The sequence below is a fragment of the Hyperolius riggenbachi genome, chromosome 7 (genome assembly GCF_040937935.1).
Source record: "Hyperolius riggenbachi isolate aHypRig1 chromosome 7, aHypRig1.pri, whole genome shotgun sequence".
NCBI lineage: Eukaryota > Metazoa > Chordata > Amphibia > Anura > Hyperoliidae > Hyperolius > Hyperolius riggenbachi.
Window position 1 is genome coordinate 14,824,918 of NC_090652.1, and position 15,133 is coordinate 14,840,050.

A 15,133-nucleotide genomic window follows, 5' to 3' on the forward strand; every position below is an offset into this window, starting at 1 on the left:
CTCATGCTCTGAATGAAGACTATATGCCCATGTTTGTGACTCTCCTGACAAGAGGGTCTTTATAAATGTTACCCTCTGGTGCTTGGTTCCTGACAAGTTAGGCCTCAACTCAAAATTAGATAGCACACGATTCCTAAAGTTCTGAAAGTCAGATCTATACCCCGAAAAATGCGAAGGTCCGTGACTGGAGGAGATCGCACTGTATCAACAGCCGTTTGAAGTACCTGTACTGTCCCAGACAGTTGTGTGATCTGAGTCTGTTAGGAATTAATTACCCCGGTGAGATTATTCACCGCGGTGGTCAGGACTTCAACTTGGCTGCGCAGTGCGTCCATAATGTTTGGTCTGCTGTTCTGTAACGATTGGTGTCAGCAAAACAGATTTTCTGATTATTGGTGATCTGCAGTATCACCAATAATACAGATGCTATACCTGATTATGTGGTGATCTGCAGAATCACCAATAATGCTAGTATAGCTAGACACAGGACAATCAATGTGAGATAAGTGTTTGGTGCAACAGTAATGAGGAAGAGGAGATCTCCCAAAGAGCGGGCGACTCAGACAGTACTGCAGCCAATGATCACCTGAGGAGCAGGTGATTAAGACTGTACTGCAGCCAGTGAATACCTGAGGAGCAGGTACCACTGACTGTGCAACAAAGGATGATCACCTGAGGAGCAGGTGATTAAGACTATACTGCAGCTAATGGACACCTGAGGAGCAGGTGTTACAGACAGTGCTGCAACTAAGCTTCACCTGAGGAGCAGGTGCAGATTACTACAGATCCCTCACCAGTGGCTAGGCCCACTGATCAGGACAGAAAGGTCAGACAGGCAGAGTAGGCAACGTACGGGCAGATAAAGTACAAAGACAGAAGGCTGATTCAGTGTTTAAGTTCAGGCAGAGTCGGCAAAAGGAATCAGATGGGCAGAGGTACAGAATCAATAAGCAGGAGAATAGTCAAAGGAAGCAGAAGGTCATAACAGATAATACAATGCAATAGTACTTTAAGCTATCAACAGAATCTGGCTAAGTGTGGATCCCCAGCTCCAGCTGGTTCTGAAACACATTGGGATCTGACTAAGGTCTGAGCGTTAACACGTTAGCATTCGCAACAGCAGACACGGAGCAACTGACAGACTAGTACTATATATACACAGAGGCGCACCGCAGTGCCGCCCCAGTCACTCAGCCAATCCAAAGTACCGTTGGAGTCAGCTGACTTGGCAGATCAGCTGACTCCCCTTCTATTCACATAAAGGTCCTGTCGCCTGGCGCGCGCATAGCCCTCAATCTATGTGCAATAGAAAAACTAGGCAGAGCACCAGCATGTAGCTGCACGGCAGAGGTCGCCGGCTGATACGCAGAGATAGCCGCCATGCTGCTTGCCTCTGCAGCGGTATCTACGCTATCTATTACACCTAGTCACCCAGTAACCAACTGTACCAGGTTTGAGGCATCTGCTTTTAACAGCATAAAAGAATGGTAGCAGTTTAAATATTCCCTTTGAAACTCAAAAGGTGAATTTTTATTGGCTGTTGTAGGCTCCACCCACTTTCCAAAATCTTAATCTCAGTTACCCAATGACCAACTGTGCAAAGTTTGAGAACCCTGCCATTAACGATGTAAGAATGGCTGCAGTTTATACTTTCCCCAGTAAAAGTTATTTTTGGCTCCGCCCACTTTTTGTAACCTTGACTTACAGTCACTCAATGACCACGTTTGTGAGCTTTTAGGTTCCTGGCATCAAAAATGTGTGAATGGAAGCAGTTTATCCACCAAGGAAATCTGATTGGCTGTATGTGGCCCCGCCCCTTTAGTGAATTTGGACCCCAGTCACCCAATGACCGACTGTAGCAAGTTTGAAGTCTCTGCCATTAACAGTGTAAGAATAGCAGCAGTTTAAATATTCCCCTTGAAAATCAATAGGTGAATTTTGTTTGGCTGTTGTAGGCTCCACCCATTTTCTTGAATCTTAATCGCATTCACCCAGTGACCAAGTATGCCAAGTTTGAGAACCCTGCGATTAACAGTATAAGAATGGCTGCAGTTTACATTTTCCCATTTAAAATGAACGGCTGAAATTTGATTGGCTGTTTTATGCTCCGCCCACTTTTCCTGGATTTGTAACCTCGGTCACCAAGTGACCACCTGTGCCAAGTGTGGGGACTCTGGCTTGATTACTGTGAGAATGGCAGCCTTTTACATTTTTTCCATTGACTTGAATGGGTGAAATCTGAATCGCTCTTTGTAGCGTCTCCAAGACGTGCAGGGGGGGGAAGCGAGACCCCCAGAACATATCATCCCAGGTAGTAAGGGATCTGTATACCAAGTTTCATTCAAATCGGTCACACACACACACGAATATATATATATATATATATATATATATATAGATAGATAGATAGATAGATAGATAGATAGATAGATAGATAGATAGATAGATAGAGAGAGAGATAGATTAAGGTAAGAAAAGTAATATTGAAATAAAGTTAATCAGAAACAAGTTACTTTGAGTGATTATTTTGCATGTATGAGACGTTTTGTGAATAGAGCCCAATGTCAGAATGCCGCATTACAGCAACTCGGAAATGTCAGCCAATCACTGAGCTCAGAAGCATCGGACCAATCAAAGAATGCAGAATATTTCTGTGGAAATGCGAATCCCGCGGGATGCCTCCGCAGTCTCTGATTGGTCCAATACTACCGAGTATTTCCCAGTACTGTGATTGGAGTAACAATTTCAGAAAATAACTGTGGAAAACGGAACACCACGGTCACTTCAGGCCAATCAGTGTACTGCGGATTGCATGCGGAAATGTGCAAATGATGCGTACATCCACAATTATAGCTTACATTAAATATAGCAGCAATAACCGGCCAATCGGATTCTCTACCAATCCGGGCCAATTATAGGCCCTAGCAACCAGATCCTAGCTACCTATCACAGGCTATCCCTCCCCTCTTGTATATAAGATAGGTGAGACTGTCAGCAGTGGCGGACACAGGCAGCAGTGGGCCCCTGTGCAAAATATCAATTGTGGGCCCCCATGACCTGCGCGCGGCAAAAAATGGGTGTGGCTACAACCTGAGGCACGCGAAGCGCGTCGCGGCAAAAAACGGGTGTGGATAGAACCTGCGGCGCACAGCGCCGCGGCAAAAATGGGCGTGGCAATGACCGGACAAGGGCGGAGCTAACTGTAATTTAAAGTGATCCCGGGGTGAGAGTGATATGGAGGCTGCCATATTTATTTCCTTTTAAACAATACTAGTTGCCTGGCGGCCCTGCTGATCTATTTGGCTGCAGTAATAAACTGAATTACACCAGCAACAAGCATGCAGCTTAATCTTCTCAGTTCTGACAATATTGTCAGAAACCCCTGACCTGCTGCATGCTTGTTCAGGGTCTATGGTTGAAATAGTAAGAGGCAGAGGACTAGAACGGCAACCAGGCAACTGGTATTACTTAAAAGGAGAGAAATATGGCAGCCTCAATATTATTCTCACCTCAGGTTCCCTTGAAAAGTGCAACGCAAAGACAGTGGGCCCAAGTTTTGGTGACCCTTTCCCCAGAAAATTCACATAATTGTGCAGGTTTTCTCAAGAAAATACACATAATGTGAGCAGATTTGCCCAGAAAATACATTCAATCATGTCGGCAGATATGCCCAGAAAATACGTGCAATGATGTCGGCAGATATGCCCAGAAAATACGTGCAATGATGTCGGCAGATATGCCCAGAAAATACATTCAATCATGTCGGCAGATATGCCCAGAAAATACGTGCAATGATGTCGGCAGATATGCCCAGAAAATACGTGCAATGATGTCGGCAGATATGCCCAGAAAATACATTCAATCATGTCGGCAGATATGCCCAGAAAATACGTGCAATGATGTCGGCAGATATGCCCAGAAAATACGTGCAATCATGTCAGCAGATATGCCCAAAAAATACGTGCAATCATGTCGGCAGATATGCCCAGAAAATACGTGCAATCATGTCAGCAGATTTGCCCAGAAAATACGTGCAATCATGTCGGCAGATTTGCCCAGAAAACACATGCAATCATGTAGCAAATTTGCCCAGAACATACATGCAATCATGTGGCAGACCTGCCCAGAACATACACGCAATCATGTGGCAGACCTGCCCAGAACATACACGCAATCATGTGGCAGACCTGCCCAGAACATACACGCAATCATGTGGCAGACCTGCCCAGAACATACACCTGCTAAAATAAATAATAAAAAAAAACATTTACTCACCTGCAGCAGCAGACCTCCTGTCCCAGCCTCCATCTGGCGCCAAGCTCCCATGGGTGGTTGGGTGGATAGGTAGCCTGGTGGGTAGGTAGGTAGGCAGCCGGGTGGGTAGGTAGGTAGGTAGCCCTTAGCCGGGTGGGTAAGTAGCCTGGTGGGTGGCTGGGTAGCCGGGTGGGTGGGTAGCCTGGTGGGTGGCTGGGTAGGCGGGTGGGTGGGTAGCCTGGTGGGTGGGTAGGTGGGTGGTTAGGTAGCTGGGTGGGTGGGTAGGTAGCCTGGTGGGTCTTTAGGTAGGTAGCCTGGTGGGTTGGTAGGTAGCCGGGTGGGTAGGTAGGTAGCCTGGTGGGTGGGTAGGTAGCCGGGTGGATGTGTAGGTAGCCGGGTGGGTGGTTAGGTAGCCGGGTAGGTGGCCGGGTGGGTGGTTAGGTAGCCGGGTGGGTGGTTGGGTAGCCGGGTGGGTGGTTGGGTAGCCGGGTGGGTGGTTAGGTAGCCGGGTAGGAAGCCGGGTGGGTAGGTAGCCGAGTGGGTGGTTAGGTAGCCGGCAGGGCGGTTATGTAGCCGGGTGGGTGGTTAGGTAGCCGGGTGGGTAGCCGGGTGGGTAGGTAGCCGGGTAGGTAGTCGGCACGGTGGTTAGGTAGCCGGGTGGGTGGGTAGCCGGGTGGGTGGTTAGGTAGCCGGGTGGGTGGTTAGGTAGCCGGGTGGGTGGTTAGGTAGCCGAGTAGGTAGCCGGGTGGGTAGGTAGCCGGCAGGGCGGTTATGTAGCCGGGTAGGTAGCCGGGTGGGTGGTTAGGTAGCCGGGTGGGTGGTTAGGTAGCCGGGTAGGTATCCGGGTGGGTAGGTAGCCAGCTGGGTAGGTAGCCGGGTGGGTAGGTAGCCGGCAGGGTGGTTAGGTAGCGGGGTAGGTAGCCGGGTGGGTAAGGTAGCCGGGTGGATGGGTGGGTAGCTATCCGGGTGGGGGGCCCGACTCCTATCCTCCCTCACTCACCTGGGGGCCCCCCTCCCGGTATGCGCGGCGGCCGGCGGGAGAGCAGAAAATACAGGAAGTCTCCGGCCGGGGCTGCAGCAGACGCTAGAGGCAGCTGCCGCTTGGTCTCCGATAGGTCTCCAATTTTGTATACTGCTCGCTACTTCCTGGTTTAGTAGCGAGCAGTATACAGAGTTGAAGACAGGGGAGACCAAGCGGCAGCTGCCTCTAGCGTCTGCTGCAGCCCCGGCCGGAGACTTCCTGTATTTTCCGCTCTCCCGCCGCATGAGAGGGGGGGGGGGGGCCCGAGGTGAGGGGGGAGGACAGGAGTCGGGGCCCCCTAGGTTAAAAAAAAATAAAAAAGGTAAAATTAAAAAAAACAAAACGCTGCAATACTTAATGGGCCCCTGAAGCAGCGGAACTTCAGGGGCCCTCGTGCGGCGGCACGGCCTGCACGGCCGTATGTCCGCCACTGACTGTCAGCCATTTTGTGGGCTCAGTGAGGAGGAGGATATTGAGGGAGACAGTGCGCTGCATTGTGCTGCAGAGAATCAGTTGTGTGTGGATTGAGTTGTGTGACAGAATCTGGTGAGTTGTGAGATAGTGAGGAGTGAGTAGACAGACAGATTGTAGTGCACTAGTGAGTGAGAAGGAGGAGTTTGCTGAAGTTAGTGTGATAGAGCAGAAAGTCAGATGTGAGTGTAGAGAGGCCTAGTGACAGTGAGAGAGGGTGTGCTGTAGTGTGATAGAGAGAGCAGAGGCAGACTGTAGTGTAGTGCAGAGCCGGATGTGTACTGTCACCAGCCGCCCCCTGACCAACAGCATCTCCTCCAACATCCCCTCTACTCTTCAGTATTGGAAGGCAGATAACCCCCCTCTTCAGTATAGTTAGCCAACTGCTCCCCCTGTCCCACAGCATGACAGGAATCCAGACACTCCCCAACTTGCAGCACAGGTAGCCAGATGTACCCCCACCCCCTCCTTGTAGTATAGATGGTCAGATGTTTCCCCTCCCTCCCCCTAAAAGCTTAGGTAGCCTGCTAGTCGCATCCCCATTACAAAACAGCTACCCCCACAGGAGCACCACCAGTCACTCACCTCTCCTCCTGCCTCCAGCACTGAAGCTTCCTCTTCCCCTTATTCCCATCATTAGCCGCCACTGTGCATCTCTTTCTGCAGCCAGCATCTCTCACATGTCGCTTGTTGTCACATTACTGGTGAATTACGATAGGAAACACCAGCTGCAGAAAGAGATGCACAGCGGTAGCTGATGATGGAGGAAGGGAAGAGGAATCTTTGGCATTGCAGGAGGGTGGAGAGGTGAGTGACCGGCGGTGCTGCTATATGAGGGATGGAGGTGGGAAACATCTAGCAAGTGAATCTCTGCCCACAAGACCAGCCAGTTCCGCTTGCCCACAGCTATTGTGAAGTACTGAAACAATGAAGCAGGGCGGGCAGCCACAGACCGGGTCTGGCAAGCAGCCACACACACTACACAGCCAGCCACAGGCAACGGCAGGAGAGTTCTGCAGTCAGGCGCTCACCCGATCTCTCCCTGCACTGCAAGCTTGCAATTGAAAATTCAATTGCTAACTGCACATTTACAGCCCACAGCCCACTGCCCAACCGCCTTTGCTCCTGTATCTCCCTAGGCCATGACCTATGTGGCCTGGACTTAAATCTGACCCTGGTGTAGTGAGTCACTAGTGAGTGAGAAGATTAGCTGTAGTGTGTAATGTTGGGCATACACGGTTCGTTTCTTGTTATCAATCGAGCCGCTGATGGCTCGATTGATAATATCCAACGTGTCCGATGACCCACCAGATAGATTCCGCCCCCGATACCCGCGGGCGGACAATAGCGGAAAATGAGTGGAAGATAAGAGAAGCGCTCGCGGGGACGAGCGGGAATCGATCCAGGCGCGCGCGGAGACAAGCGGGAGTCGATCCAGCGGCTAATCGAGCCGCAGAAACGGATCGTGTGTGCCCAGCATAAGAGAGATAAGTTTGTTTTAGAGTGTAGTCAGTGATAGTGAGTGAGCGTTAAGCCCCTCCCTCAGATGATGTGGATCCAGCACATCAATTGGACAGTCTTATCAGTTCTTTGAACAATAGCAAGCAACTTTTTTTTTTTGGTTGTTGAACTTGTTTCACAACATAAGTTGTTTGATAATTGTGCTGCATATTAGACCGCTGTTGTGTGTGTGTGTGTGTGTGTGTGTGTGTGTGTGTGTGTGTGTGGGGGGGGGGGGGGGTGAGCTTTAGTGTAGAGTGTTTATCTTTTTTTTTGTATTATTTTTTTTTTTAATATCTTTTATTTCAAATTTGATATACTTAAATATTTTTTTAAATATATTTTGATTTGAATTTTATTTTATTAGAAAGTTTCTGTTTTCTTTTTATCTAATTTTTTTTCTCCATTTCATTTATTTGAATTATTTATTTTATTTTTATTTCGCTTTTTATTTTTACAATTTTAGTTTGTAATTTAATTTTTTTCCTGTATTTTAGTCAAAAAAATTGTATCTTCATAAAAAAGAATGCACAGGGCAGCAGTGGACAGGAGGAGAAGCAGCAGCAAGAGGCCCCTCTCGTCTTCCTCTATCCATCACTCTGTGCATCATGTGCAGCCTGCCCAGTCCCACTGCACGCTAACCCCCTCTGCACACCAGGCTGGAAGCAGCATCCAGACCTCATCAGCTGTCTCCTCCCCCCAGTTTGTCGCCCAGCACCAGGCCTCTCTCCCCGAAATGACGGCACGGAAGAGGCCTCTCGCCCCAACTGACCCAACAGTGATCCGCAACAATGGGCTCCTGGCAAGATTGTTGCCCCAACAGCTCCTGCCCTATCAGCTGGTGGTAAGTGCCCCCTTCCGCCAGCTGATGTGCTGTTTGGTGCCACAATGGTGGATCCCCAGCCTCCATTATTTTACCAGGGCTGCCATCCCAGTCCCCACACCAGCATGTAGTGGAATGTGTATCCTGGTTGTTGGACCATGCAGTCGGCGGCAAGGTGCACCTCACTACAGATGCCTGAGGGCCCTTTTCACACTGGCACGGCGCGGTGCCGCATTTCCACCGCAGCCTACCGCTAGGGCAATGTTAGTCTATGGGGTCTTCCATACTGACGTGGTGCGGCACAATACGATGGAAGTGACTTTATTGCCGTATCCCCGACGCAAATGCATACCTACGTTACCGTGCAGTTTTTGCGGTGGACCGGAAGTCATGCAAGTCTATGGAGACGCACGTGTATTTAAACTGACTGCCACATTTTGACACACTGTGCATACGAGGAAGCGTATTTGAGCAATACACTTTTGCTCACGCGATTGCTTCACGAACAGGAAGTGAGCGTCACTTCCTGCTTGGCCGTCTGCCAGACAGGAATTTCCGTGTACTAATGCCGTAATCCCCGAAGGCCTGTTGGCGGTGCGGCCCCCAGGGGGTCAAGGGGAGGCCAATCTAACTCCCTTCTGCCCCCTCCTCTGTCCCAGGTAGTGTTGGGCGGAATGACCTGTAATTTAAGGATATCTGTAATGACAAGTCGTAATTGCGGCCTACAGCACCGTAGTTATAATCCGTAATCCACCGCAATGACAAATTCTGACTACAACTGCAAGCTGTAATTACAACCAGGACTGTGGAGTCTGTACAAAAATCTTCCGACTCCAACTCAGACTCCTCAGTTTATGAAACCACGACTCCGACTCCAACTCAGACTACGGGTACCCAAAATGGCTCAGACTCCTTAGTCTAATACTTAACAGGGCTGTGGATTTTGTACAAAAATCATCCAACCCCAACTCCCGACTGACCCCTCAATTTATGAAATCAATGACTCCGACTCCAACTCCGAGTGCCCAAAATTGCCCCGACTCCGACTCCTTCGATTTCGACTCCACAGCCCTGATTACAACTTCAAATCCATTATGGAAGTGCATTTTCTTTTTTTTATCAGAATGTCCCTAGCAGCCAATAGGAATGAGCGGAGCTCTGGGCACACCCTTCCCTATATAAGGCAGATGCCATCTTGGATTATCTCCTTGCTGTTACTCAGTACTGTGTGAGAGGTTGTGCTGGAGAGAGAAGTGCTGTGTATTTGCATTTTGTGATTGATTTGTGCTCAGTTGAGGCTCACTGAACCTGTGATTGATAGTTTAGTGACTCAGTTAGAGAGTTAGCTTACTAATTGTTAGCTTTGTCATTCAGCTAGATAGTTAGCTTATTGCACTAGTAAGAAGTTTTGAATCAGGAGGATGCCATTTATTGGCTAACTTAGAAGACAAGGAGTAAGCTTTCAGCTATGAAGTCTTCCTCAGACATGACTCCTGTATACTGACAACATGTAGAGCACACAGCTTATATGCACTGGACATTAAAAGGAGATACATTTATCACTCACCAATGCTCATCCCAGTAATAATGTCCTCTTCACTAGTCCTTATCATGTCACTCTCCTCCATAGACTGCTGATCACTCCTCACATATGTTCCGTCTTCCTCCTTTTTAATTGTCCCCATCATGCCACCCTCCTCAGCAGACTGCTGATCACTCCTCACATAGGTCTCTCCTTCTTCTTTAATTGTCCCCATCATGCCACTCTCCTCAATAGACTGCTGATCAGTCCTCACATAGGTCTCTCCGTCTTCTTCTTTAATTGTCCCCATCATGCCACTCTCCTCCATAGACTGCTGATCACTCTTCACATAGTTTTCTCCTTTTTCTTCCTTAATTGTCTCCATCATGCCACCCTCCTCCACAGACTGCTGATCACTCCTCACATATGTAATTTGTTCTTTAAGGTCAGATCTCAGTTCTGAAATGGATAACAAATTATAGCTGTAAGATATTAGCAGTAATAAACAGAGCACAGAAAAGAACATACATTGCTAGGGGGTGATAATATCCCATAAGCTGTGGTATCTGCACATTCAGCACCACAGTCCTCGCTCCCAGTGTGCCTTGCTCATCATCTGGTGCTTCTCTCCTCCTCTCCATGCACACATTCCTGGGAGGTTACAGCAATGCCGGCAGCGGGAGATGGATGAGGATGTGAAGAAAGAACAGCTGGAGATACAGGAAGATAAGAGCTGAGGCCTGCAGCTAATTAGCTATGAATTATCATTACTTATGGCTCTGGCAGCTGATGAACTGGGCAGATAGGACTGCAGCTCCATATACTGACCCTACCTGTCCATCACCTACTAACCCCAAACCTTCCAAGAGCCATAGCAACAAATCTCCCAGCGGGGACAGTGCCAATACCAGGACAGAAGCAGCAGAGGCTACCCAACCTCTGCAGCTGCAGCCTCCATCTTCTCTACCTGTCCTACCAGCCATGCCCCTTGTTACCTGGCTCCACCCACCAGCCATCATCTTTGTGCAGACTCCAACCTCACCTATTCTGGGCCACCCAACACCAGTGGCTCCTGACTGCACATTGGCTTCTTCTCATGAGAGATAACACCTCTGACAGCACAAGAAGGGAGGGAAATCCAGAGATAAGGTAACAGAGAGTGTGCATACGTGTGAGGCACCAGCTGGAGGTGGGAGCTAGAGTTGGGCGAACAGTTCGGCTGTGTTAGCCGAACTGCAGCCGAACTGTTCGGGCTGCCCAACCTGTCATGTAGCTGTGGCTCTTACTACTTCCGGGTCGCAATGACCCGGAGTAGTACGTCTGCGCTGGCCCGGCGGAGCGCGTCCTAGATCGCGCTCCCGTTGCCAGGCACTCTCTGCGCATGTGTGTGATGTCATGAGTGACGTCACACACATGCGCAGAGAGTGCCCGGCAACGGGAGCGCGATCTAGGACGCGCTCCACCGGGCCAGCGCAGACGTACTACTCCGGGTCATTGCGACCCGGAAGTAGTAAGAGCCACAGCTACATGACAGGTTGGGCAGCCCGAACAGTTCGGCTGCAGTTCGGCTAACACAGCCGAACTGTTCGCCCAACTCTAGTGGGAGCTGCTCCACGAGGATCTTATGGGCTCAGTATTCCATGGCATACAAGATCAGCCAATCAGAGCTCTGCACTACTCACAGATTATATTATTCTCTATGCCTCCCTCCCTAAGGGGCAATTATGTAAACTAACCCCCCACATAGATACTTTGTATCATTCTCAGGAATAAAGGCAGACTACCCTAACAATAAAACTACTACTCCCTGCAAGCTCCCTCCATAGAGATGCATGCGCCTGGATTCCTGCTCACACCCTTCATATCACTAAACATTCACCCTTTTCCTTTGTATATAATTCACACATCTCTCCATATTTCACTCCAGCCATTGATAACATAGCAATGGAGCTCAAGGGGTGGTCTGACTGGTGAGTGGTTTGGTGGATGACTAATATCTAGAAGACTTGGGAAGCCATCATGAAGGCATTAAGAGGCACCCAGGTGTGTATAAAACGGAGTTTAAAATAAATAAAAGAGAAAAAGGGGGAGGTAGCTGACCTTAATAACGACAAATTCATATGTATAAATATAATTAATTTTTAATAAGCACAGGCAATGCGTATTGTGGGTCTCTGCCCACTTCCTCAGGCCAAATAAAGTGCTGAAGGGTTTCAAAAGTCAGGTGCATCAAGTAGTCTTCCTCCCCAAGTTAACAAGGCAGATGTGCCCCCAGTTTTAGGTAGCCCCCTCCACCTCCCCAGTATAGATGGGCACTAATAGGCGGCCCACCATTCCCATTAGAGATAGCCGGATATCTATCCAGAACTAGGAAGACCACCAGCCCCAAATTAGATATCCCGATGTACCCCATGTATTAAGCAGTACCCCTAACCAGGTTAGATAGCCATGTGTAAACCAGTATTAGGCATCCTCCCCTCAAATATACGTAGATGTACCCTTAGTATTAGGATACCCCCCTCCCAGGCTAGATATCCAGACTAACCCCAAGCATCGATAGCCAAATATACCCCAAGCAGTCTCTCTTCTCAGGACAAGCAAGTGTGCCCCCAGACCCTTTCCCCAAGTCAGACAGGCAGCCTCCTGCCCAGTTTAGGCAGATGTACCCCCAGTATTCGGTAGTCTCCCAAACATGCAGAGCCTTAACTATGAAACAAACTCTGGTGGGGGGAACAGGCACATCCTCAGTGCTGTACTCCCTGAGCCTTGTGCCCCCCGAGCCTCTGCCCTGATGACTATCCATTTGGGGGGGGGGGGGGATTTGCGATAATTCAGGTTGGAGTGAGCTCGAGATGTCTCCCAGAGCACCACTGCTGAATATATGCAAATTAACCATTGTACCCTTAGAAGCTAAACACACCTCCAGAACCGCTGGAATGCAATGATGTGTCAGCTTGTTAAATTGTACAGAGCCATAATAATCCAACATGCATACAGACTGTTTCAGATTGTTTGATCCTCATCAGTGCATGGCATGGATTAATTTGGCTCTATGGAGTAGGGCTTGTAAACCGAGAGGTACAGACTAACCAGCAAGCTCATGGTGACCCAGAACTCATTGGAGTGTGTAAGGGACTACAATGGTCCTAAAAGCCCCCTTACTAAGATGTTAAGAAAAACAAAAATTTGCTTTCCTAATGGTCCTTTTAGGACCATTGTAGTCCCTTACACACTCCAATGAGTTCTGGGTCACCATGAGCTTGCTGGTTAGTCTGTACCTCTCGGTTTACAAGCCCTACTCCATAGAGCCAAATTAATCCATGCCATGCACTGATGAGGATCAAACAATCGGAAACAGTCTGTATGCATGTTGGATTATTATGGCTCTGTACAATTTAACAAGCTGACACATCATTGCATTCCAGCGGTTCTGGAGGTGTGTTTAGCTTCTAAGGGTACAATGGTTAATTTGCATATATTCAGCAGTGGTGCTCTGGGAGACATCTCAAGCTCACTCCAACCTGAATTATCGCAAATTCTTTCTGTTTTAGGAAAGCAAATTTTTGTTTTTCTTAACATCTTAGTAAGGGGGCTTTTAGGACCATTGTAGTCCCTTACACACTCCAATGAGTTCTGGGTCACCATGAGCTTGCTGGTTAGTCTGTACCTTGGGGGGGGGGGGGGGGGGAGCGGATAATGATGGGGAGATACGGCTACACTGCACGGTAATACGGCAATGCTGAGGGCTCCAAACCTCTGCTATAACAAGATTCACACACAATTACCTCTTCCAGCCGCGTGTTCTCTTCTCCCACAACTTCTCTTCCTGCTGTTACATCACTTCCTGTCTTTGGATTAATCTCCTCCTTTCTGTGCGTGCACGTGGGAGAGGTGAGATCGACACCTTGTGGTGAATAAGCTAACTGCAAGCTCTTTTTGTGGAATCACAAAAATCATGTGAAATCATGTAGTGAGCTTTTGAATGCTATTATTGATATTGATGATGATGATAATTTTTTTATTATTATCAATCACAGCACAACTCCCTTATTTTCATCTTCATCACATCCTATTATCATTACTAGCACATGTATGCCTGCTGGACATTTCACAGGTTGAACACTGCCAATTTCAATGGGCTTTATTCACTAAGACATGCCTTATCAAAGTTGACATGCCTTATCAGAGTAGTATAGTGAGTGCTATGAACCTGCAGGGGCTCAGTGCAGGACAAGGGTAGCTCTCGTCACCGCCAATTAGCAGGCATAATTTCGTAGCGCTCGCTATGCTACTCTGATAAGGCGTGTTAACTTTGATAAGGCGTGTTATCTCTGATAAGGCATGCTATTTGTCTTAGTGAATCAAGCCAAATGTATTCTGCTAAATCCACATAGCAGAAAACACATGCAAAATCCAACTCGGTAAAAGCCTATGGGATGCATTCCAAATCACAGAGCTTTGCCTCTTTTTTTGTACCATTTTAAAATTGTACATGTTGGATCTTCCCACATAGTGCACTTTTAATATGGTGCACATTATATATATATATATATATATATATATATATATATATATATATATATATATATATATATTTGTATTTATAAAGCGCCAACGTATTACGCAGTGCTGGACATTAGTTACGGTTACAGACAATACTTAGGGGTGACATCAGAGCCGGATTTACCATAAGGCACTGTAGGCACGGGCCTACAGGCGCCTGATGATGGAAAAGCGGCTCACTCCCCTCCCTAAGTGTCCATCACCTACCTTCCCTATGCAGAGTCCTGATCAGAGTGTAAATGAGATGTTACTCACCCTGCTCTCTGCATTCCACTTACCAGATCTCCCTTGAGTTGGGGTCAACTCTAGCTACCTAATACATTGGGGAACATCTGGCTTTTTAATATTTAGGCTACTTCTGGCTACCTAATACTAAAGGACACCTGTAGCTATGACGGGAAAGAAAAGTAAGTGAAAAGTGACAGCTGGGACAGCCAACACACTTGTGGTGCAGTTCAAGGGGGTTTGTAGGTTCATGGAGAGTGTAGTCTAGGGTGCCAGGCCTGGGTGACATACAACAATAAGACAATACAGGAATACATGAAAACCAGATCACACAGCACAGTATGAGTGCAAGATAATGCTTAGTCAGTCACTGGATGGAGCATGAATAGTAGGCAAGTTGAGTTTACTCAGATCCATAGGATGGGTGTATGTTGATGGAGATGCGTGATCAGGTAGGAGACGCAAGGAGGAGGACCCTGCCTAAGGCTTACAATCTAGAGGGAGAGGTAAGGGCACAAAAGGTATAGGACCAGAGTTCAGCGTTTGGCAGTGGGTTTAGAGCACCAGTGAGGGGGGATAAGCCAGGGTGAAAAGGTGTATTTTGAGGGCATTGAAGGTCAGTGTGACGCGAATGGAGGGAGGTAGGGAGTTCTATAGTGTTGGGGCAGCTCTTGAGAAGTCCTGGAGGTGTGCATGGGACTGGGTGATGTGGGGGGTGGTCAGGAGAAGTTCATTGGAGGAGCAGAGTGAACGG

At 48.2% G+C, this 15,133-nt stretch overlaps 1 protein-coding gene across 1 annotated transcript in view; it reads right to left on the reverse strand.

Moving 5' to 3' along the window:
- LOC137524103 (zinc finger protein 665-like) overlaps positions 1 to 15,133 on the reverse strand; it is a 217,820-nt gene that overhangs the window by 151,118 nt on the left and 51,569 nt on the right. Inside the window, exon 4 of the mRNA XM_068243610.1 lies at positions 9,637 to 10,050. Coding sequence (XP_068099711.1) covers positions 9,637 to 10,050 — 414 coding nt within the window. The remainder of the gene's footprint in view (positions 1 to 9,636; positions 10,051 to 15,133) is intronic.